This window comes from Vulpes lagopus, chromosome 4, assembly GCF_018345385.1.
Source record: "Vulpes lagopus strain Blue_001 chromosome 4, ASM1834538v1, whole genome shotgun sequence".
In the NCBI taxonomy this organism is placed as follows: Eukaryota; Metazoa; Chordata; class Mammalia; order Carnivora; family Canidae; genus Vulpes; species Vulpes lagopus.
The window spans coordinates 99181009-99207297 of record NC_054827.1 but is presented as its reverse complement, the minus strand read 5'-3'; the positions used below and the strand labels follow the sequence as shown (position 1 = coordinate 99207297).

The 26289-nt window shown below is 35.9% G+C and overlaps 1 protein-coding gene across 7 annotated transcripts in view; it reads left to right on the top strand.

Moving 5' to 3' along the window:
* The window catches only part of TJP1 (tight junction protein 1), a 244509-nt gene that overhangs the window by 166137 nt on the left and 52083 nt on the right, over positions 1–26289 (top strand). For all 7 annotated transcript variants that reach the window (XM_041751851.1, XM_041751848.1, XM_041751847.1 and 4 more), the window contains 6 exons: positions 13553–13677; positions 14379–14481; positions 19998–20271; positions 23331–23434; positions 24025–24193; positions 25014–25161. In XM_041751851.1, coding sequence (XP_041607785.1) covers positions 13553–13677; positions 14379–14481; positions 19998–20271; positions 23331–23434; positions 24025–24193; positions 25014–25161 — 923 coding nt within the window. The remainder of the gene's footprint in view (positions 1–13552; positions 13678–14378; positions 14482–19997; positions 20272–23330; positions 23435–24024; positions 24194–25013; positions 25162–26289) is intronic.

Sequence of the window (26289 nt, the reverse complement as noted above, 5' to 3'; positions counted from 1 at the left end):
AAAAGCAGGCTTCCTGAGGAGCAGGGAGCCCAGTGCAGGGCTTGATGCTAGACTCAGTCTCGGGACCCTGGCATCATGACCTGAGCCAAAGGCAGACACTTAACTGAGCCACCTAGGCACCCCAAAAGAAGACACTTAAATTAACTAGAGTTTGTTTCTCTTTTCTACTATTTTGCTTGCTTTAGTTAGGATTTTAAGCATAGGGCAGTGTTAAGTGCTTTTGCTAATGATCTTTATCTCATTAGCTTAGGTAAAGTTGGGAAAGATCTTGAATATTGAGAAAACAGTCCAATTTTCTGAATGTGCAAGAAGTGTCCTACCAACTCATGGTAGATGTAATAGGCAACTCTGAGTTTTCTATTTAGAAGATTAGTGTAAGTTTTGTTCTGTAGCTGGCTTCTTGTGCTTTAGTTTTCTTTTTTCATGGAAAGGTACCAGCCTAGGAAAATGTCATCAGAAGTTACATAGAGATGAGTATATAATTCATAAATCTTTGGTTATTAAACATGTTAACTGTTGAGCTGGGAACTTAGACCTGTGTTGCTTCTGGGCCTCATTAAAGAGACTGTGATAGAATAGAAGTTCTCAATGACCATCCCTCCAGGAATTTTTTTTTTTGTTGTTATTGTTTTTTTTTTTTTCAGGAATTTTTTTTTGAAGGTTTTTAAAAATAGCACTGTCAGTACAAGTTGAGAGACGTATGCCAAAGCATAATTCAGTTGACTTCATTCTCTGAGGCTGCAGAACAGTACTTTCAAATATATCAGTCTTTTGGTGTTCCACGTTGATCCAGAATAAAATTTAGACTATTAAGAGCATTATCAGAAAAATTTGGTGTGACAAGCGGATGATAAATAAACATTTTACATCTTGCAGATCATAAATTTGTCACAACTACTCAACTCTGCAGTTGTATTGCAGAAGCTACCACAGACAATAGGTAGACAGATAGGTATGGCTGTGTTCCACTAAAACTTTACTTATTTATTTGGCTTGAAGGCCATAGTTTGCTGACCGCGAATCTAGAGCAGTGGCTCCCTGGGCTTATTGTAAAGAGAAATCAAGTAAGTCATCCCCCAACTAACAGAGATTCTGATTCATTTGGTTTGGAATGGGGCCCCTAATATGTGATTTTAAAATGTTCCAGTTTGAAATAGAGGGCCATGGCCTCTGGCATCACGTTTTTAAAAAACATTGACAGAGGAATGGAGAAAGTCATTCTCCTTGAGGTGAGCTGGTGGGCTTTTGGCAGTAGTAAAAAGTTAAGGTGATAATTTGAGGCTATATTCTTTTGGCAGAACCTTGGAGTATTGCCAAATAAAAGCCAAATCATAGTCTTTGACATCTGGTAGTCCGTGATAAAAAAGGATAGAAGTAGCTTCTTTTAAAAGAAGAAAATTCCTGTAGATTAAAACTAACATTTTTCTCCTGTTTATTGTCAAGAATAATATGGTATGCTTTTGAATTTGCCTCATTCTTCTATTTGCATTCTCAGAGGAAGCTTTCTTCACTTGAGAATACTAGAAGCCATTGAAATCCTATTATTCCTCAAGGCTAAGTAATTTTTTGGTGCTCCACGGTATGATAAGCACTATTGTAGTCCTTGGAATTAGAGAATAAAAACAGGCAGAACTCTTTTCTTCCTGGATTCTGGTCTCCCTATTGGTCCTCAATGACAGATGAATATATTCCTCAGGTTGTTGTCTACCCCACCTTCTACTGCATTATAATTTTCCTAAGGATAGGAAATCCTAATTTTATATCCCCTTGATGTTTAGTACTTGGTTATGCCCAATAAAATATAATTATGTAGAAGGCCAGTCTATTCAGCAAGGTCACCCTTAGGAGGTCTGTCATAGCAGCATTGTCCAATACCAGTACAATACAAAAGCAAACCACATATGTAATGTAAAATTTTTTAATCTTTACATTAAAAAATATAAAATACAGGTGAAGCGAATTTTATAATCTTATTTAACTTAATATGTTTAAAATACCGTTTTCTGTATGTACTCAATATTCAAAAATTGATATATTTTTTCATACTGAGTCTTACAAAACCAATGTACCTTTTATAATTTCAGCATATTTCAGTTAATACTAGCCACATTTTAAGTGCTCAGTAATCATGTGTCTAATAGCTATCATATTGGCAGGTGCAGGTCTATAGCTTGAGATGATAATTCAGAAGGTCCTATGTTCCATCTTTCTTGCCACTGTGACACAATCCCACTTTCTTTAGTTTCAGATATGCTTTCTTAGAAAGTGAATATACATTTTTATAATCCTTTGAGAAATGAAGTAAATTCTCAGGAATTTAAAAGAATGAGTTGGTCATCTTTTTTTTATTTTCTGAAAAAGCATTGTAAAAAAGATTAAATGAGTATATACTACACAATTAAAGGGTGAAAGTTGAATGCAAGGAACCTAGTTAGGAGATAGTCTGAGGGTGAACAGTCAAATGTTTCAGCCTGGGAGGTGATGGAATAAGTAAACTTGGAAGAAGGTGCCAAGACAATAAAGTAGGGGAAGGTAGTCTCTGTAAGTAATGGTGCTGGAACATCACCCAGCAAAAGAGTGAATTTGGATTTCTACTTCACATCAGGTGCAAAATTAACTTAAAATGGAGCATAGACTTAAATGTTTAAGGGTTAAAACTATAAAATTCTTAGAAGAAAATTCTTGAAGTAAATCTTTGTGACCTTGACTTAGGCAGTGGTTTCTTAGATATGATGTTAAAAACACAAACAACAAAAGAGAAAGAAAACAGATAAATTGGACCACATCAAAGTGAAAAGCTTGTATTCCAAAGGACACCCTAAAGAAAGTGAAAGGATAACCCACAGAATGGAAGAAAATATTTGCAAATATATATCTGATAAGGGACTTCTATCCAGAATATTTAAAACCTCTTATTAACAACAATAAAAAGGCAAATAATTCAATTGAAAATGGACAAAGGATTTGAGTTGACATTTCTCTAAAGAAGATATAGAAATATCCAATTAACTCATGAAAAGATGCTTAATATCATTAGCCATCAGGGAAATACATGTTAAAAGTCACAATGAGATACCCTAGCAACCCACTAGAATGGCTGTTATCACTGGCAGACTGTAACAAGTGTTAGCAAGGATGTGGATATTGGCTGGTAGAAATGTAAAATGGGGTAGCCATGATGGGAAACAAGGAGTTCCTCAAAAGTTAAGTATAGACTTACCATGTGACCCAACAATTCCACTGCTAGGTATACACCTAACAGAAATGGAAAAAAATTTTCACACAATAACTTTTACATGAGTGTTCATAGCAGCATTACTCATAATAGGAAGTGGAAATAAGCTCTAATTGTCCACCACCTGATGAATAACGAATAGGCAAAATATGGAGTATATCCATAGAAGAGAATATTATTTAGTAATAAAAAGAAATGTACTACAATATGGATAAATGTTTAAAACATTTCACTAACATTTACTAACATTTGAAGCCAGTCAGAGGACCGTATGATTCCATGATTCCATGTATATGAAATGGTTAGAACAGGTGAATAGACAGAAAGTAGACTAGTGGTCACTTAGGGTTGGGGGTCATTAAGGGATGATGGCTGAAGAGTAAGGGATTTCTTTTTAGGGTGATGAAAATACTATTAAATTGTTTATGGTGATGGTTGTACACCTCTGTGAATGTACAAAAACATTTAATTGTACAGTTTAAAGAGTGAATTTTATGATATGTGAATTATATCTCATTCAGCCTGTTCCAAGAAGGGGAGGGGGAACCCCCTACATATCTGTTGAGTAGTACCAAACTGGTATAAGATATAATGTAAGCATTTACACTGAAGTAAGCATGTAAGCTAAGGTAGGCTTGTTTTAGCTGTTGGAAACCATTGTTTACCTTGATAGAGTGCACTATGAATGTTTTGAACTATTTAATGTTCTGTGAAGTAAGTGTTAATAACCACACAGAATGAGTGTCAGGTCTATCTACTCAAATACTGCAAAAGAGCTATAACTTGAACCCAGGTCGTTGGACTCTGCATATAATGCTTTTTCCATTTGTATGTCAAATTAATTTTAAATTTAAAAAATGTTTATGGAATATAATTTCTGAAATTCAGAACTTATATAATTATATTACATAAACTCCTTCACATGCAATAAACAAAATTGGTAAGTTTGGTAAGGAAGGAGCCAAAGTTTGGGTCTTGGCCCCCCCCCCCCCCCCCCCCATTTTAGAACATAGGTAGTGAGGTCAGTTTTGTGGAGAAAGTGACAGTTTTGGAGAATAGCAATTGGTAGTGTACTATAAGAAGCTGGGAAAAAGAAAATAGAATAGGAATTAGAAATGCAAGCTACAAATTAGGAATCAGAACTGTAAGTGAGGCAGAGTGTAAGAATAAGTGGGGACACATACAATTTGAATAGCCCGCAGACTGTTTAAGGATACAGAGATAAAAAGGAACCAGTCTGACATTCAAGATAATTTCAATAATGTTCTGGGAAACTACCAAGATAATGTAGAAAAATTGTAGGGGTCTTGTGACTTCTTTTTTTTTTTTTTTTTTTTTTTTGTTCTTGTGACTTCTGATCTAGTTTGGGTTTACCACTAATTTTGAATAGGCAAGTGTATCAGAGTTAATAAAATCCTAATCCTGTTTATTCAAGTCAGGGAACTCAAGTCCACAGAGGTCCAATATAAGTCATAATTTGAAAGTGGTAGAGGCACACATAGGATCCTAGGCCTCTGCTTTCATTTGTAAAAAGGAAGCTGAATCAGATGATTGCTGAGGATCCATTTGGTTTTAAAATTCAGTGATCCCAGGGTCCATTGCAAAAACAAACAGCTGGAATAAGTACCATAGGATGTTGAGTGTTGATAGGAGGAATTAAATGAAGAGGAAAATTATGATTGGTGAAAAAAGTTAGGATTAAGGTGGCTGATTTGTAAAAATGTTGCATATGGAAAACCAGAATTAAAAATAGAAGGCAACCAGGAGAAAAAATAGAAGGCAACTAGGGAAAATCTGTAAGTAGAGAATTGAGCATCTTTGAAAGAATAGAGAAGAATGTTTGGAAAAGAGGTTATCCAGATATTTCTGCAACTGAATCAACTTTCAGAAACGACTTTTTTCCTTTTCTTTTTTCTTTTTTTTTTTTTTTTTTTTTAAGGAATCAGAAATGCTTTAACACATGGAGTGGGCAAACACAGGAATGGGCAAACCTTTCTATAAAGGATCAGATAGTAAATTGGTTCAGCTTTATGGGCCATAGATAGTGTCTCCTTATCTATGTTGCAATTACTCAAGGCAAAAGCTGTCATAATGGTATGTAAAGGAATGGGTGTGGCTAGTGTCCAGTAAAACTGGACAAATAACTGGACAGATCTCAGGCCATAAATTCTGTTTCCCTACCAGGCAAAGACATAAACATTTAAGTTCTTGCTGCTCGTGGCTATTTATGGTCTCAAAAGGATAAAATATGGTGAAAGTAAGATTCTTTGATGCTCTTCCACTCAAAAGCTATAACCACATATGTGTGTGCACAAACAAATAAATGAGACCATATTATACTGCTTTAAATCACCTCCTCCACCATCATAAAAATTTTTTTAAAAACCCATTATCTTGGACATTTTCTCATGTATATATATATAAAAGTCAACTATCTTTTGGAACACCTACCAATGTTTAATTTACATTTCTTTAGAAAGTGCCTCAGGAAGGCAACCATGTTAGTCTTTTTAGTAAGTCTAGTACTGATCATACCAGTTGTCTAGAATAGTAATAATTCTGCCACTATCAATTTTAATTGCTGGAAACAATACTAAAAATTTTTATGCATGCTATCCTACTCCTCTCCCCATTAAAAAACAATTATTTATGTATTCATGAGACACAGAGAGAGAGAGAAAGGCAGAGACACAGGCAGAGGGAGAAGCAAGGCTCCACACAGGGAGCCTGATGTGGGACTCGATCCTGGGTCCCCAGGATCATGCCGTGGGCTGAAGGTGGTGCTAAACCCTGAGCCTCCTCTCCCCATTTTGAAGCATGGTTTTTTACTCTATCTAAATCATATTGGTATCACATAATTTGATCCTTTCACTCTTTAACCTAATTTAATCTTAGTATTCTAAGTAAGTATATATTTAGTGTTTATCACCAGTCGTGTGTTTCTTGTCATTTTGATTGTCAGAAAGTCATTCTCCATTAGACTCTTTAAGAAGAGATCATGAAAATAATATTCTCTGGTTTTGCATGTTTATTAGCTTATCTTTGCCTTTTATACCTGAAGGTCTGTTCTACTGGATATAAAATCCTTGGCTTACTGTTTTGAGTATTTTAACTATGTTATTTTTTGCATAACATGTTGCTATCCCAAGTGTGATTGGTAATCTAAGTTTCTTTGTAAGTTTTGAGATCTTTTTACCTAGATACCAAAGAACATTTTTCCTTAAATCTAGTCATTTTATTGGAGTCAATTTTGGTGTTGGTGTCTCTGAATTGATACTCTCAGATAACTCATATCTATAGTGATATGTATCCTTTGGGTATGTAGTTTCAATTAAAAAATAATAAAGTTTTGTTTTCATTTTTGTTTTTTTACAGTTTTTACTGTTCTTTCCCCTTGTTTTAGTTTTTTAGAGACTCTTGCTATATATATGTTGTATCTCTATTTCCTGTCTCCCAATATTTGTAATTTTTCTCTGACATCTTTTAAAAAAAATCTTAGGTATCATTTCTTTGTTTTTAAAAAGATTTCTCCTTTCACTTTCTTTTATAGTATTATTTATTAGTCTTATGATCCTGTCAAAAATGACCTTTTAAAATTTATGATTAGCTCTTGAACTCTGTCAACTCATTTTTGAGTTTTTCTAATTCTTATTTATGTTCTTTCATGTCTTACATATTTTCTTATGCCTTCTAGTTTGTTTTGTAATAATAGTTTTGATCCTTTTTTTTTCTTTGAGCACTCTTTCTGGCATGCTTCCATTTTCTATAGGAATATTATTTTGCTACTCACTATATTTATAGTAATTTTGTAAGGGATTTTATCCTGTTATTTTCTTTGCTCATTTTATGTAAAATTAGTGAGTTTTTTTTAGAAATTGGCTTCATTTTCCTGTGTGTGTGTGTGTGTGTGTGTATGTACACGTACATGTGTGTATGTCTGCCAAAAAACATAACTGCTGCGTTTGGACATTTGCTTTTTGCACACTTTTATCTGGACCTTCTCTTTTGTCTCTGTTGTTCCTGTCCCACCAAATTTTGATTTCCACTGCCAACAATTTCTCCATATTGTGTGGCCTTATCCTAGAAAGGCCTTGAAAGATCAGTGTTTAGAATTCCTACGGGTTACTCTGCTCCAGCTGGTTAAGGCTCTACTGCCAGGCTCCTTGCTCTCACCCACTATTGGAAGCAGGCGAAATGCCTTCCAATTTCAGCTGCCGCTCTCAAATTGACCTGCCATTCTTTCCAGTGAATATCTATCGGTTACTTGGGGGTTCCTCAGATCTTGGACGCTGTATGTATGGCTTTTCTTCCATATAAGTGTTGGGGACACCCAAGTCTCATAGTTGCTCCTCCCTGACTGCTTGTGTTTTGTACTGTGAGGGGATACGTTGGTTACTGGGATTTGTTTAAAAGTCCATGGGTGTTTTGTTTATTGTGTAGTTGCCCTGCTTGTTTTTACTTGAGAATTTTGGAAGGTTCAAAATCTGTGGTACTACCATGGACGTTAATTTTTCCAGAAATCTGAGCTTCTAGTGCTCAAGTTAGTGCTTGTTTAAAAAAACAAAAAACAAAACCAAAAAACAACTTTCTATAAATGGGAACTTAACTATTGTTAACAAACCACTCTGTGTTAGGCTCTTACAGAGTTATACTTAGCTGGAATATGTAGATGAGTATGTGCATTCCTCCTTGATTGGGACACCTGGGTGGCTCAGTGGTTGAGCATCCACCTTTGGCTCAAGGTGTGATCCCAGAGCCGTGGGGAGCCTGCTTCTCCCTCTGCCTATGTCTGCCTCTCTCTCTCTCTGTATGTCTTGTGAATTGAAAAAAAAAAAAATTGGGCCTTGATACCCGGGTTACTTACACTGCCATGTGTTAGGGAGCAGAAGTGTGTACCTCTTCTACAGTGGAAAAGTAGAGTGGTTTTATGAATGAGATGACATTAAACTTGGATTTTGAAGAATGAGCTGAAGCTTGCAAGACTGATGAGGTTCTAAAGAATGTAGAGAGGAGATGCAAAAGCATAGCATTTGCTAATACTTGGCATGCTTAAGCAGGGATCCGTATCACCGTGTTTAGAGCAAATACTAGAGTGCTGGGAAGCAAGTTGTCTTTGTATTTCACGATGCTTCATACTAAGGAATTTGGACCTATGGGCAGTGGAACGACAGGATCAGGTTACCAGGTTTGTTTTAGAATGATAACCTTTCAAACATTGGAGGGAGGGTAAATTCTAACCTGGTGGAGGTAAGAAATCTATTGAGAAGGCCAAATACGATAATGGTGAAGGTAGAGGGAAAGGGAAGTGAAGAATAGTTGTAACCTTTGAAATTTTCGATTGCCACCCTGGTCTGAAGTTCACAAACCATTTAAGGCTGAGGTGGTCAGCACCTGCTGCTCATTAGAATCACTTTTTAAAAAGTGCCTACTATCTATCTCCCCTCTCCCAGTTTTATTTAATCGGTATGAGGTGGGGGTTATACATCAGCAAGCACGTTTGAAACTTCCCAAGTGATTCTCATCCCCAGCTGGATTTGAGGGAATCACAGACTTCTGGGTCGTCATTAAATGAACTGTAGCAAGCACTGATCCAGGATTTACATGCCTTATTAAGTGCCAGAGCTGCATAGAAGCAGTGGTCCAAGCCAGATTTTCGACCCTGACTCACTGTAGCCAAAAACTATGCTTAGATTTTTTCACAAGTAAATCTTGAGGAAAATATCTTATCTCTTTCTTATTGAAAGTTCCTGACATTTTCAGCATTTCTTTATATTTTTGTTTTATTTTAAAATTTTTAAATAAAAGAATTACCAAGCAAGATGCAAATGAGCAATATAAAAGTATATAGAATAAAAGATTAGTCTGAGTCTCCTCCAACGAAGGAAGGAAAAAAGCAAAAGAATAATCCCCCCTCTTATACCACTCCCCCCCCCCATAGGTATTTCTTGGGCATTAGATTTTTCCCAGTATTTGCAATCAACAAACAGTCTTCAAGGAATAGCTGTGTATGTATTTTCATATTGTTGGAGATGTATATGTATCTTCAGGGAACATTCTTAGAATCTGGTTTGCTCTGTCAAAAGATTATTTTTTTGTGGGCAGCCTGGGTGGCTCAGAGGTTTAGCGCCGCCTTCAGCCCAGGGCGTGATCCTGGAGACCCGGGATGGAGTCCCATGTCGGGCTCCCTGCGTGGAACTTTCTTCTCCTTCTGCTTGTGTGTCTGCCTCTCTCTCTGTGTCTCTCATGAGTAAATAAATAAAATGTTTTTTAAAAAAAAGATTAGTTTTTTGTGATTTTTGTCAAGTATTAAGAAATTCCTGAAGAATATTATAGAGTTTACATATCCATCAGCATTGTGTTTCTCTACAGCCTTCTCAACAAAATAGTTGTCATACTTTGTTTTACCATTCACTGCGTGGTGTTAGTTTGCAGTTCTCATTACTTGAGTTTTAACATCTTAATATATTTTTTGCAAATGATGTATTTCATTGTTTTTTGTTGTTATTGTTTTTGTGCTTTCTTCCCTCTCTTCCCTATTTTTTAGTATCTCCTAATACCAGTGTTTTCAAAAGATGGTCTGAGGACCCTAAAAGGTCTCTGAAATCCTTTTAGGCTCTAGGGAAAATTATTTTTATAATGGTATGAAAATCTTGTCTTTCTCACTATATTGATATTTGCAATAAAGATCCAGAAGCAGCGGTGGATAAAATTGGCCACCACAGCCCAAATCAAGGCAGTGGCACCAAACCTTACTAATAGTGCCACACACTCAAGAGTTTAAAGAACAATTCTGTGTTTGTTTCAGAATGACTTGAAGCAGTAAAATGATTAGTTTTATGGCATCTCAGCTTTTGAGTATAGTTTTAAAATTATGCACTGAAATGGGAAATATGCATAAGGTACTTAATACTGAAGTAGTTGTGTGATTGTTTGAATTGGAAACAATTTGTGTGTATGTCTGTGTATACAACATACTTTTACTTGAAGGAATGTATGATTATCCAGACTTGAATATTTGACAGACATTTTTCTCGAATGAGTACCTGATGCTTCAGAAAACAATTCTGATGTATTTCATTATTTGCCAATAAAGAAAATTGAATTTAAAACAAAAACTAAACCCTTGGACAGCTTTTACCTACTACCATGAGCCAGTAGCTTTTCAGTACTTAGCAGATTTTGATGAGATTGGTGATATTAATACATAATTTTTATCTTATTTTTATTTCATTTCATTTATTTGAGAGAGAGTACTCAAGCATGAGCAGGGATAGGGGCAGAGGGACAAGCAGACACTGTGCTGAGCTTAGAGCCTGATGGAGGGTTCAGTTCCAGGACCCTGAGATCATGACCTGAGCCAAAGTTAGACATTTGACTGAGCCACCTAAGCACCCCAATACACAATTTAAAAAAAATATACAGTGAAATGTGTCACCATTGGAAAGATTTGCCTAAGTATTTTTCGAATGATTAAGGCATGCTGTTATAAAACCATGATGGAGGGGATCCCTGGGTGGTGTAGCGGTTTAGCGCCTGCCTTTGGCCCAGGGCACGATCCTGGAGACCCGGGATCGAATCCCACGTCGGGCTCCCAGTGCATGGAGCCTGCTTCTCCCTCAGCCTATGTCTCTGCCTCTCTCTCTCTCTCTCTCTCTGTGTGTGTGTGTGACTATCATAAATAAATTTTTTAAGAAAATTAAAGAAAAAAAACCATGATAGACAGAATATCCATTCAAAGTGCAAAGCTGGCCAATGGGTATTTATGTAACAATACAAAAGTCCATTGATACATCTTAGATTATACATTGCAAGTGTTAAGAAACTCACACCAAGTTTGGGTGTAAATGAAACTTGGATATCCATAATCACCTAAAAGGGCTACTAAAATAACTTCCCTTTTTTAACTGCATATGTGTGTGAAGCTGGATTTTTTTCATGTACTTTAATAAAAAGCAGCTATTTTAAGAGATTGAACATACCTTCTTGAACTTTATTTACTAGTGACTATTGAATTTTGTCAAATGCCTTTTTAAGGTCTGTGGATAGAATCATAGAATTTTTTTCCTTTAGACTTAATAATAGGATACCAGTGAATTTCCTTGCATTCCTGTAATAAATCTCTTTGTCATGAGTATTTGTAGGAAGTTGCCCTCTGCTCCTTTTTTTGCTTAATACTTTTTGTATAGAGATATTTAAATCATTTTGGGCTTTAATATTTGGAGTGGGACTCTGTCTTTATGGACAGTCACTATCATTTAGATGTCAATAATATAATTGTTTTATAAAAACTTTACAAGCTTTCCTTCATTTTTAGCATCTGGAGCAATTTATGGAGCTTTGAGGCTACATGGGCAATGATGATTTGGTAGAATTCTCCTATGAAATCATCTGTGGCTGGTGCTTTTTTTGTGGGATGTTTTTCTCTATTTCATGTCCAGAAATTGTGTTTTTAATTTCTGATAGAGTCAGTATTTCCCTAGGGAAATTACCTAGTTCTGGGTTTTCAAATGTATTTAAAATTGTTACGTAGTTTCTTGTATTTCCTGTTTATTTGCTAACAGTTGGTTCTTTCCCATCATTTATTTTTTTAGTTTTAGGCCTCTTCCTAATTTTTGAAATGGGTATTGTCTGTCTTTGAGTTATATTAAGGGAATGATTTTGTGTAGTGATTTATTCTTGAAGTATTATTTTGGGAGGATATAAAGGTAGATTCATACAGATGCCATTGTTTTTGGCTACTCAGATGTTTTCCTATTTTTTGCAACATAACCTTTTGTTTACATGGACTTTATTGCAATATAATTCGTATACCATGCAATTTGCCCTTTAGAGCATACAATTCAGTGGTTCTTAGTATATTTACATAGGGGTATGACCATCACCAGTCATAAATATTTTCATTACTGCAAAAAGAAATACTGTACCATAAGCTATTACTCCCTAGTCTCTCCATCCTTTTCCACTCCTTGCTTTAGACAACTGCCACTTTATAGATTTGCCTGTATTTATAAATTTGTCTTTTCTGAACATTGCTTATAAATAGAATATTTGTATTCTATAAGACCACTATATGTGGTCTTTTGTGATTGGCTTCTCTTGTAGCATGTGTTAGTGCTGTTTCATTTCTTTTTATTGCAAATAATATTCCATTGTATAGATATACCACATTTTTGTTTTTCCATTCATCAGTTGATGGACATTTGGGTTGTTTTCCCTTTCTTGGCTATTATAAATGATGCTGTTGTGCACATTTGGGTTTAAGTCTTTGTGTGGACATATGTTTTCATTTTGGGGGGTGTATATACCTACAAGAAGAATTACTGGTGTTTATTTTTAAGAAGTTTTTCTATTTTCTTTTGCTACTTTAGTAGGCTTCAGGGTAGGAGGGGAGGTCATGACATTTACCTAGTCTGTGGTGAATGTGATCTCCTCTGTTGTGGACTGGACAGACTATATCATCAGATGGTTTGGATAGTAGTGCGTAGTATAATACAATTTATATGAAAACACACTTGTCTGCTTTAGTGATTCTGGAACACTAGGAAAATATTTTATGTTTCTTTAGACTACTCTGAATACTATACTTCATTTCCTTTCAAGGGAATGGTGTAGATATTTTTGAGATTAGGTAATTTTTAATAACTTGGAAATATTTTGCATTTTCTTGTATTGGTCTGCCCTTTGTTATTGTGATTAAGATTTTCAGCTCATTTAGAGGTATATTGTTTTCTATTTAATTAATGTATTTTAAAAGTTTTGATATGGTTCTGCTTTCTGTTATATGCAGTGTGCATATAAGACATTATTATAATGTACTACTTCTAAAGAGACTTTTATCATAATTGAAGGTAGTTGAAATAACGTATTTGATTTTAGTAGCTGTTGATATTTTATTATACAAAATGGCACCAGATGTTTATGGCACTAGATGTTTAAGTGTTCATTCTATAAATTAGTTGTCACTGTTTGTGATGATCACACTAATGCACTGCCAGTACCTTCAGGAGCCCTTCTGATAATCAAAAATAAATGCAGAATTTCAGTGTTCAGAATTTTTAAATATATTTTAGTACTTAAAAAGCATTCATGTAGTTAGCAATTTTTGATATTTTTGTATGTCCTGCATTTAATTTATTAGAACATTCATTACCATACTAGGATAGATCATTTCAGTATGTATCCACACAAGCAAGTGTTTGGATCACAGATGTAATAAGATTGTAATTTTTATATTTAAGCTTTTTTAGATTGTAGAGTACGATATAATGAACAATTATTTTTTGTAATAGCAGTGTTTTTCTGTAATCATTACTTTAGGCACCTGGATTTGGATTTGGAATTGCAATATCTGGTGGAAGAGATAACCCTCATTTTCAGAGTGGAGAAACTTCCATAGTAATTTCAGATGTGCTGAAAGGGGGACCTGCTGAAGGACAGCTACAGTAAGCACATTTCTTCTTTTGGGTGCCTGTGTTACGAGCACTATTCCTATCCTCAGTCACTGGCATACTGTTTAGTGACTTCTTTAACGTACATTTATACTTCTGTTTATCATAAATGAAAAGCCTAGTATCCCTTACCTTAAGTAGGTGGTCACTGTAAAAATAAAGATAGTGAAGAGAAAACTTGTTCAGTTTAAGATGGAATTTAGCCTTCAGGAACCTCTCACCCTTAATCTTGTCCTTATTGTTCAGTTAAGGTAAGCAAGATAGAGAGAGGCAAAATATATACTAGCTAGCAAAAAAGTGAGTGTATAGTCAGAGGCATTGAAAGAAAACTGGAAGGAGAAACGCTTTATTTTTTAAAAAGGGAGTAATTTTTTCCAGCCATGTAATATAATATCATTTAATGCTCTCTAATTGTACCACCAAAAATCATTTTTTGTATTGTGGTACCTGTTCACTCTTTTGTAAGAACATTGTATTAATGATATAAAAATATTAATGGCCTGTGGTCAGTTACTAAACATAGGAGATCGGAAAGTAAATTGTTTGACATTATTGTATCATTGTTCTGAAAACAAATAGATTAACTAGTGTATAATTAAAATACTTTTATGGAAGTACTCATTGTGAAAATATAGTCATAAACTTGTTTGTATGTTTTTTCTAACTTGTTATTTTGGTGACCTTTTTTTACTTAGGGAAAATGACCGAGTTGCAATGGTTAATGGAGTTTCAATGGATAATGTTGAACATGCTTTTGCTGTTCAGCAACTAAGGAAAAGTGGGAAGAATGCAAAAATTGTAAGTATCTTTTACCTTTAATTTAATAAAAGTATCAACCTTATGGTTGATATGTTTTTGGTTTTTGAATTCATCTTAACTCTTTAAGAAAATGAAAACTGGATCAGTAGTTCTAAAGTTAGCTTACAGGAGTGCTTCTTCTAATACTGGTGGTATGTTTTATCACTGTGTATATATTTTCTCAAAGTTTAGATACGAGGATTTTTTTTTTATTGAAGGGGAAAGGAAGGGTGATTAAATGGTCACCTCTTTATGACTTAATGTTTCCTTCTCTTTTAAGTACTTATTAGACTGAAACTTGGCATGTAGTCCATTTGAAGTATTTATTAGCCCTGTTTTCTGTTACAGGGTTTGTTTAGTGGGCAAGTTTTACATTGTCCCTTAAACATATACATCAATAACCACTTTCCTTGTTACTGTGATACAGTTTGAGGAGAAAGTGGTAAGATTTTCTTTATAGGATTGTTCGGGGTGCATTTTAATGTTACTGTTTTAGTACATAGCTGAAATCTGTCCTCTATTTCATTATTTCTCTTAAGAAGTCTTTTTTTTTTTTTTTCTATAAGTAAAGGGAAAGAAATTCAGTTAACTCTTGATAACTGGCCTCAAATCACAGGTAAAACTAAACAAATGTGGCACAGGGATGCCTGGATGACTCAGCAATTGAGTGCCTGTCTTTGGCTCAGGGCATAATCCTGGGGTTCCAGGATTGGGTCTGCATTGGGCTCCCTGTGGGGAGCCTGCTTCTCCCTCTCCCTGTATCTCTGCCTCTCTGTCTCTCATGAGTAAATAAATAAAATATTTTTTTTAAATAAATAAAATCTTAAATAAATAAACAAATACGGCACAGAATGGATTTAATGTAAAAGTCCTATGTAAAATTATGTCCACATTTTGGAACATGTCTGCTATTTCTTAACCCACTTTATCCCCCCCGCACCCCTCCTTTCTGCCCATCTAGCCTCTGAAAGGACTGATTAAGACACTGCTTTGAGGCCTTAATTCAGATATAAAGAGCAGGAACAAGAGATTGCATAGGCAGCTAGGTCGTTTGCCCTGCCTTGTCTATTGAGAACTTTTCTACTTTCTAGCAGACACTCAGAACCATGGTGGACACAATGGAGAGGGAGGGAGAGGGGCTGGAGTGAGGGGAGGGGCCTGCATTGTGTTTTGACCTTGGTGGTTGGGTGAGAGCTAGTAGGTGTATTCCCTGAGATTTTGCGCCCCACAGTTGCGAGGTCCTTTTTCCTTGTGTAGGCTGCTGCCATATGGTTTATTTCTACACCAGTGTTCTTGCTGGTGGGTGAGAGCTCTTTCAGATTGCGGTAGGTCTGTGTTGAGTTATTGCATTCCAGATGACCAACACCTTTTTCTTTTTAATTTTATTTTAAAAAATTAATAAAGATTTTAAATAAAAACACACAAACACACACACACACACACACACACAAAGCCCAAGCAGGGGGAACAGTGGGAGTGAGGGAGAAGCAGACAGACTCCTTGCTGAGCAGGGAGCCCAACCTGAGACTTGATCCCAGGACTCTGGGATCATGACCTGAGCTGAAGACAGACGCTTAACCAATGGTGGTTCATTGGAACCACCACCCAGGTGCTCCAACATTTTCTTTTGAGTATATATTTTCACAACTTCATTATAACCATATTTTTACAACTATAATGTTTTTTTTATTTTTTTATTTTTTTAAATTATTTATTTATTCATGAGAGACAGAGAGAGAGAGAGGCAGAGACACAGGCAGAGGGAGAAGCAGGCTCCATGCCAGGAGTCCGATGCGGGACCCAATCCCGGTACTCCAGGATTACGCACTGGGCCAAAGTGCGTAATTGCTAAACCGCTGAGCCACCCAGGGATCCCCTATCATGTTATTTTTAAATCACAGTTCATACACATGCTGGCTAGTGGGTGGTAGAGTTTTTAAACGGTTTAGTTTAGTTGTTTTGTTTTGGTTTTTTTTTTCAGTTCTGAATAAGTAGCTCATCTTCCTCCCATCCCCAATCTACCAATCTCTTTTCTTCCCTATGCTCTTATGTTGGGGTATTTGGTTGTTTATATGATTATCTTTCCATAAGCTAAGAGCTCGTTGGGTAGTAAGCAAATAAATTATTTCTTTTTTGTTGAACTAAAATGTTAGAACTCTTTTGATAGTAGAACTACCACAAGTAGGCTTAAATTTGCTTTAACAATAAGTGAAGGGAAGTTAGAAATAGTTTATCACACAGCGAGCATGTAAGTCTTTACTAAAAAAATTAGTAAATTTTTACTGAAATCCTGAATATCCTAAAAAAGTATTATGAAGTAAATGATTGGGCAGAAACCCTTCTTAGAAATGACATCTGTGAGCACTTCAGTGTATCTCCACATGGCCTTTTATTGTCATGCTTACCTAGCCCATTTATTGGTGGGCATTTCAGTTCCAGTTTCCACAAATAATAAAAAAAAATTACTGTGTTGAAGATTATTGTGTTTCTATTTATTCAGTTACTGTTTAGGAATAACTTCTTAGTGGCTTTTTAGTTAGAAGGCATTAATGACTTTATATATATATTGCCATTGCCCTTCGGAAAGCCAGTAGGGTATTGAGAGTCCAATTTTATCAACGATGTTTAAATCTTTGCCAAACAGACTGAACATAGTATTTCAAATGAAATATTTTACAATATGAGTTTGATCATCTCATAGTGTATATATTGCCTATTTATGTTTCTTTTTTGCTTATTCCTTTGCATTTCTGTGGTGATGATTATTGTATTAGAGTATTGTATGTATTAGGATTGTTAGCCTTCTGTCATATATACTACATATTTTGTTTGCTTTGTGAGTGTAAGTTGTTTATGGTGATTGAGGAAGGTTGTTTTTGTATGATTTTAACATTGAAATGCTTTCATTTTTTATGTTATGTCTGTCAGATGTTCACTCGATTGGTTCTGCCTTTGGTGTCAGGCTTACAAAAGTCTTTACCTTATCAGAGTTATAAAAGCATATATCCTATATTTTATTCTAATATTTGTAATAGTATTTTGTTGTTTTATTTTATTTGAATCTTTAATTCATCTAAGATTTGAAGTTGGCATTTCCCCCCAAATTTCTCTTTCAAAATTTTCAGTGTTAAAACCAAGCATAATTGTCAAACATGTTAAATATCTTCTTGTAGGTTTATAGCCATTAACTATAATACACATAGAGAATTATAATAGGATTGAATATTTTTCAGTAAGTTAAACACTTACTGGTTGCAAATACTTCATTATATTAAGTATAATTAAATGCATGGCAAGGATCTTCTCCAAGGATCTTGAATCTTAATAGGTTAGATGAGTATACACAGTCATAACCATAGTGCACATCTGAGATTGAAAGTAATTTGAAGTACAGTAAATTTCCAAACAGATGGCAGGTACTCTTGCAGAAGACATGGAAAGAAAGCTCCCAGTCCTCATCTAGTCACTTTGTTTTTGTTTGCATATTGCTAGGGAGGAATTGAAGATTTAAAGTAATACTGCAAACATATTGCAGTGCAATATGCAGGAGATTGAAATAGAGATGAGACTAAAATGCAGAGTCCATTAAGATTGCTTTACAGTAAATGTTACTTGTAAGGGCCTGAGCTGTGGGGCACAGAGGGTAGAAAGATAGGCAGTCTTCTCTCAGTTCATAACAGGGCATTAGCTGGCTGTCCTTTTCATATATTGATGTCTTGCTTCCTTAGCTTCAAGTGTTGTTTCCTCGGAAGGGACTTCTCTGATCACTCTTGTAGAAGCAAACAGCAAGCAGTATTAAATGTGGAGTAGCCGTTTGAAGAAAATTAGCCACAAAGGGAGGAAATAGGATAACTTGGAAATGAGTAGAAAGAGGAATAGAAGATTAATTAGCAGATTAGTAATAGGCAGAAGACTAATTTGAGGGAGAGATTAAAGTTTTAAGTGCCTTGAGGGGTATTATTGATGAAGAGGGTGGAGGTCATATGGGAGGATTCCATTCATACAGGAAGAAGATCAACTTAGCCTTTGAGCCCTGAAGGAAGGAAAACTAAATAAATGAGATACTGAAAAAATGTAGGAGTATTGGGAAAGTAAAGTGGCATTGATCTCTGTGAGTCTGGCTCAGTGATTGGGATCTTGGAGAATGGTTTTGGAATACCTGTGTTAGCAAATTCCTTAGAGAGGCAGGAGGTACAGGAAAGGATTACTGAGCAAGTAAAATGAATTTATGGAGGGCCTACTCAGCAAAGTGTGGAAATGTAGCCATCTGAAGGTAAAGATAATACAGGACTGGAGTTTGTTGTGGCAGGTGATTGAGGTGTCAGGAGAAGATGATTTAGGGCAGCCCGGGTGGCTCAGTGGTTTAGTGCCGCCTTTGGCCCAGGGCCTGATCCTGGAGACCTGGGATTGAGTCCTACATCAGGCTCCCTGCTTGGAGCCTGCTTCTCCCTCTGCCCCCACACCCCGCCCCGTCTTTCATGAATGAATGAATGAATGATTGAATAGATAAGATCTTAAAAAAAGAGAGAGAAGATGATTTAAATATCACAGCATGTTATCTCATGCTTGGGAGCAAGGCATGTGAAACCAGGAAGGAATTGATGGACTGAGAGAATAGAAGAGAATGGAGGAATCGGAAAGAAGATGGGCATAGGAAAGTTTCAGTAGATCAAAATGTCAAAAGTAGAAGACAAGGAGTGTTACCCAAGAAGATCTTACAGATCTCTAATGAGATGGAGAGTATATCAGGTGAGAAGGCAAGGTGCATGCAGTCCAGGGATTAAGAGGCCACTCAATCAGAAGGTAATGCTTACAGATCTTGAACCTATAGAAAGGTGAAAGAAATAAATGAACAGGGAAAATAGAACCACTTATCAGAGTCATTGAGGAGAGAAAGTCAGAAGAAGGATTTTTACCAAGATGAAAAATTACAGATTAGAGAACTACAGAAACCGAAAGCAGTTTGTACTGGTGAAGTATAACGGAGTTACTAGCCCTAGCTTACTAAGTTGAATGTTAGTGTGCAAGTACAGTAAATTTAGCTGTTAAGAATTTCAGTAGGACAATTGTGGGCCTTGATACTGTGATGGATTCTTGAAAATATCAAGGAGTCAAATTGGGCTTGCAAGTTTGCTTGGTAGCAACTACAGTATATTTGATGGTATTAGAGTACAGTGCCCCATCCTTTATTCCAGCCACCAGCAATTATTACTTTTTCTTTAAGCTTGTGATTATTACTTTTAGAAAAATCTTTCAAATTAAGTAACTAAGGACTTCATTAGGCTCACTATTCCAAATGTGGTTCTTAACCAGATGTCTGTCAAGGGAGCAGAAAACACAACCATTATGGAATGTATTCCCTAGTAATTTGTTATAAATTTTTGTGTATTATGTCTCTCTGATTCATAATTAGTTAATTGATATGAGACCAGAAAATCATAATTTTCCTTCCTCTTAGGAACTGAAAGTATACATATGAAAATTAGTAAGCTTTTTTGTATAATCTTTATTTGTAGACCATTCGGAGAAAGAAGAAAGTTCAGATACCAGTTAGTCGTCCTGATCCTGAACCAGTGTCTGAGAATGAAGATAGTTATGATGAGGAAGTCCATGACCCAAGAAGCAGCCGTGGTGGTCTGGTCAGTAGAAGGAGTGAGAAGAGTTGGGCAAGGGACAGGAGTGCAAGCAGAGAGAGGAGTTTGTCTCCACGGTCTGATAGGCGATCTGTGGCCTCCAGTCAACCTCCCAAACCTACCAAAGTCACATTGGTGAAATCCCGGAAAAATGAAGGTATTTTCTTCCAACTCATTTATCATTTTCACATGAAAATATTAACACTAATTGTGATAAGTAAAATTGCCATCCCTTCCTATCTTTGCTTTGTTGTCTATTGTTTTATCTTCATTGTTATGTCCTATTTGCAGGTATCTTCTCTTGAATTATTTGTTATAGCAGATAATCCTTCAAGTAAATTGTCCAGTAGTTGGATTTTGGATTTCTTATTGTGATTAGAGTAACCAAATACAAATTACACTAACAAATGTCATACCATTCATACCAAGCTGAAATTTAGTGTTTTTACCTAGCTGTTAGGATCAGTAGTAGCATAGCCATGGGCTTGGGGGTCGAGGTTGGGCAGAATACTTTTTAAATGAAGAGATTAAGGGGAAGGAGCTCCTAATAGGGCATGCATCTCTTTATAAGGCAGGACATTTTTTTTAACTTAAGATTTTCTTTATTTATCTGAGAGAGAGCATCAGCAGAGTGGGAAGGGCAGAAGGAGAAGCAGACTCCTCGCTGAGCAGGGAGCCCAATGCAGGACTTGATCCCAGGATCCTGAGATCATGACCTGAGCGGAAGGCAGTTGTTTAACCACCTGAGCCGCCCAGGTGCCCTTATAATGTAGGACATCTTTAAAATTTTTGAAACTGAAGCTGCCTCCCCTCACTTACTCATATTTCTACGTGTGGCATCCTCCTGCAGTGGACATGTCTCTCAAATGCAAGAAAGCCTCTATGAAAAAAAAAAAAAAAAAAAAAGAAAGCCTCTATGACTGGTCATTTTGGTACAAAGGTGTTATACTAAGAATATGATGCAGGCTCATTTTGATCTACTCTACCAGCATCTGAAAGACCTTTTTCTAGTTCTTGTTCCCCACTCTACTCTGTAGTAGACTTCTCAAACTGTCTACCATTGCTATTTCTACTTCATTTTACTACTCATTCTTCAATCCTCTCTGGCCTGGTATCTTTTCACCTTGTTCTCCAAACCGTTCACATTAAATCCAGTAAAAGTTTTTAGTCTCTATCTTACTTGCCTTTTTAGTACCATTTTGCATAGCATTACCCACTTCCTATATTTTGAAATAATGTCTTCTCTTGACTACAAGAGAATGGTAATACTGTGTCCTTCTGGGGTCCCCCATCCCCTTTCTGTATCCTTTGCAAGTTCTTCTCCTCATCCTACTCTTATTAAGTAGATTTCTGTTCCAGAATCTCTTTTTTTTCTTCAACATAACCTCTTTAGGCAGTCTGATTTGACTCATCACTTCAGTTATCTGCTGCTGATGGCAAAATTTGCTTCTCCAGTCTGTGCCTGTGTCTCTTGGGTGCTGGGTAACCACTAGGCATATTAACTGTGGTGTTCCCCGTAGCTCCCTCAAACTCAACACATCTCAGATGAAACTGACATCTTCCTCTTAAAATTTTGTTTCTTACGAAGTCACTCATTAGATATATTCTCATCTACCAGTTTCTCATGCCAGTTATGGATGCCATGTGTTTATCGCTAATTTCTCTCATACATTTAAGGTGTAAACATGATGGCTTGATATACATATATATATTATAAAATGGTCATAAACAGATTTATCACAGTCATCATTTATACGATACCTTAGTTACCTCACATCCTCTAATAGTTACTTTCGGTGGGGGGGGGGGTCTGGTGAGCAACTGTCACCTCTTTTTTTTAAATTTATTTATTCATGAGAGACAGAGAGAGAGAGAGAAAGGCAGAGACACAGGCAGAGGGAGAAGCAGGCTCCATGCATGGAGCCTGATGTGGTACTTGATCCTGGATCCCCAGGATCACACCCTGGGCCCGAAGGCCGCACCAAACTGCTGAGCCATCCGGACCTAATGAATCTCGAAAACTGGTTTCTGGATCCCTTCCTGTCAGTTCTGGAGCCACCTTCACAGGGTTAGAGGATCCTCTGGACGTTTCTCTCTGTTATTTTTTTGCTTCTTAGTTCTCAGTCCCTGCTGCCCTACTGTTACAGCTTCAGCGAACCTGCCAAGTCTTTATACATATTGATGCATTTGTTTTTAACCATTGTGTCTCTACCCACCCACCCCCAATCTCACATACACATGCATACACGTACCCTCATCCTTCTAGTTGAGTAGTGTTTCCACTTCAGTATTTCTTCTTCAGGGAGGCCTCCTCTGATTCCACACTGGACACGGAACCCTGTATTGCCTCGTCTCATGTTTATATTTGCCCCTGCTGTGTGTGTGAGTTGTTGAAGTGCAGGGACTACCTCTCATTTGCTGCTATTTATCCATAGTGCCTGGTGCATAGTTAATACTTACCTAAGGAAACACTTGGAGTAATTGAATATATGAGGATTATTTTGAGGTCATTTCTGTATTGGTCATTTTTCAGCTTTTCATCTTAAATAAGGAAAGGCTTGTCATCTATTGATATTTTTCTGTGATATAACAACCATTTCTTAAAGTACATATACTTGACTGCCTAGATCCCCTAAAAAGTCATTTTATTTTTTTACCCTATTTTTCCCACTTGTGAGCACTCTTTGTGTATTTGCCTTAAGTTAAGCTGCAACTTTGATACAATTTTTAGAAGCTTGAGTTAGACCTGCTACTCATCCCATATTAAAAACAAAAAACCACGTCTTGGGTTTTTCTTCTTTAATGCAGAAAGGCACAGTTCTTTTCTCTCTCCTGACAGACCCAGGGAGCAGTGCTTTTCCTCTTGATGTCACGTTGTCATCATTGTTCTAATATACAAATAGACAAAATTCTATAGTCTTGCAGGTCCCTGGACAGTTTTCTCTCCCAGTGCCTTCTTCAACTCTAACCATTTCCTCACCCACAGATTCCTTTGCTTTCACATTGACATGCACACTTTTTTTGATGATTAGAGGAAATGGCATTTTTGCAGGGTAACCAAGAATAATTACTTGTTATTGATTGTACTTCAAAAAATGTGATTATTTTTTATATTTTTATTTTTTATTTATTTTTTTTTTTATTTTTTATATTTTTAAAACTCCATTTAAGTGTCATAGCATTCTACACTAAAGATATTTAAATATATTATTTCAGAATATGGTCTTCGATTGGCCAGCCATATATTTGTAAAGGAAATTTCACAAGATAGTTTGGCAGCAAGAGATGGCAATATTCAAGAAGGCGATGTTGTATTAAAGGTATAGTCCTATTCTTACCTTTTAATGAACTGAAATAGAAAACAAATTCTAGTGTAACTATACAGCTTTCTCATGTTCAAAACAATTTTACCAAAAAATTAAAAATCACTGGGGCACTGGATGGTTTGCCATTTATAATGGACAAAAATGGTTTGTCCATTATTACATGTCAACACTGATGTTTTTCTTTAGGCATGGAGTCATCCTCAGCGAACTAATCACTACAAATCAATAGCATTCCCTGGTAGGAGCTACTTTGTAGGTAGTATGTCTAGTCTTATACAATAAGTGGTTTTGATAACTGCTCTAAGTATTATTGAAATGTTTGTTAGTTTGCTTGTAAGTCATAGAAAGTGACAGGCTTTTGGAGATAGGCTTGGGGATACTAATTTGGGTTTTCTGACAAAGCAACAATATGGTAAAGATTTTATTATTTCAGTAAAAAAAAAGACTACTTTGAAATACAGGAAGGTGTAAAGGGAATATTTTGGTTCTTAAAGCAAGCTGAGGAGTAATTTAAATATTCCTGTTTCATAACAATATTTGTAATTTTGTCATTTACGTTCAACCTAGTTTCTTTTTTGTTGCAGATAAATGGTACTGTGACAGAAAATATGTCACTGACAGATGCAAAGACTTTGATAGAAAGATCTAAAGGCAAGTTAAAAATGGTAGTTCAAAGGGATGAACGGGCTACCCTATTGAATGTCCCTGATCTTTCTGACAGTATCCACTCTGCTAATGCTTCTGAGAGAGATGGTAAGTATAATTCTGTTTAGAAAGTCCCTTTAGTTTCCTATTAAAGTAGTAGGAAGGTTTGATATGTTTGAGTGAAATCACTTTCTACAAACCAGATACCATCAAAATCTAAGAATTTTATATATATATATATATATATATATATATATATATATATATGGTGGAGGATTTACTTTTAATTACAATTTTTTCTAGTTTTATTAAGAAAAAAATTGACATACATCAGTGTGGAAGTTTAAGGTACATAGCATGATGGTTCGATTCCCATATATTGTGAAATGATTACCATAGTATGTTGGTTAATGTCCATGATCTTCTCCTATAGATAAAAAGAAGAAAGTTCTCCTTGTGATAAGAATTCTTAGGATCTAGTCTCTTACAGTACTGTTAACTATAGTCATCGTGTTGTATATTACATCCCTGGTATTTTGTAACTGAAAGTTTGCACCTTCCTCTAATTCTCCTTCCTTTTCCCCTCCCTGGGCCCTTCCTGGTAACCACAAATCTGGTATCTTTTTCTGTGAGTTTGGTGGTTGTGTGGGGTTTTATTTTTTGCGGTTGGTTGTTTTGTTTTTGTCTTTCTCTGACTTATTTCAATTAGCATATGCCTTTAAAGTCCATTGAGGTCCATCGATGTTGTCACTATTTTTTTTTTGTAGACAGCTCACCATCGTTTATCAGTGGTTGATGAAGTTAATGCTTAAATCAGCAATTTTATATGAAATTATATTTAGTAGCATATATACATTATCATTGGAATACCTTACATTTTACTCTAGTCATTTCATGGGAAAATAAATAGCACCGTGTTACTTAACAGATATTTCAGAAATTCAGTCACTGGCATCAGATCATTCTGGTCGATCACATGATAGACCTCCCCGCCACAGCCGGTCACGGTCACCTGACCAACGATCAGAGCCTTCTGATCATTCCAGACACTCTCCACAGCAGCCCAGCAGTGGCAGGTAAATTCTACTCTATTGTTAATATAGTATGTGCTTGATACATAATATTGGTTACAAATAAAACTAGAAGATAGATTTTGTTTTGGTTATCAAGTTTAGGTCAGGGTTTGTGTGTGTGTTTCTGTTGTTTTTTTTTTTTTTTTTTAATCAATTTAGGGATTATCTAAAAAACAGGTCAGTGAAACTTGTAAAGAGCAAAAAAGTAAGTATCTTAGATACGCAAGCTACATAGCTTCTTGTCACTACGGTGTAGCACAGAAGTATAACTGTAGACGGTATGAGAACAGGCAGAGAGTGGTATTCCAATGAAACTTTTTATAAAAACAGTTGGCCTTAAGCTGCAGTTTGCTGATCCACTGCATTAGAAGATGCTACCCAGTTTATAGAGTCTGTTGCTTGGGAAAGTTAACTATTCTATCAATACTTTCCTAGACAGTGTTACCTGGACTTTGTTTTCCCTTTTAAAAATACACTTTATGGTATTTATGCCAAAGATTCTGGTATACTAGTAGTATATGATTTACGTGAGTTTATATGATCTTTGGGGTTGCAAATACTTTTGAGAAACTGAAAACTATGACCCTTATCCCTAGGAAAGTACACATGTACATATACATGTATCATTTTACAACAAATTTGTGGACACCCTGAGGGCTCTAGGCCACCAATTGATCTATGATTTTTAACAATAATCCATATGGAGATCTTGAGGAGGCACTTGAAAATTTAAGCAGAACAGTTTAGGATTAGAGATGGTGATTTGATTTATTTGCTGGGGGTGTTAGCTCAAGCCATATAAGTTGCTAAATTTGCTAAGAAAAACAAACGTGGAAAGGCCAAGAACTGGACCGTGGGAAATACATTCTGTGAGGAAGCAAGGAAGACGTAAGCAGAAAAAGGAGGAGTATCTAGCCAGAAGAAAGCTTTTTAAAAGATGTTAAAAGCCAGCTGGTTTTAGATATTTTTGAAGCTGATTCTTTATAAATTTCAAATATTTAGATTTATAAATTATATTAACTCTGAACTTATTTTAAGATTGTAATGATTTTTTAAAAAGGTATATTAATGTTACATGCCATCCTGGTTTATCTTATAACTGATTATTATTTTTAACTGCTGCAAGTTAAT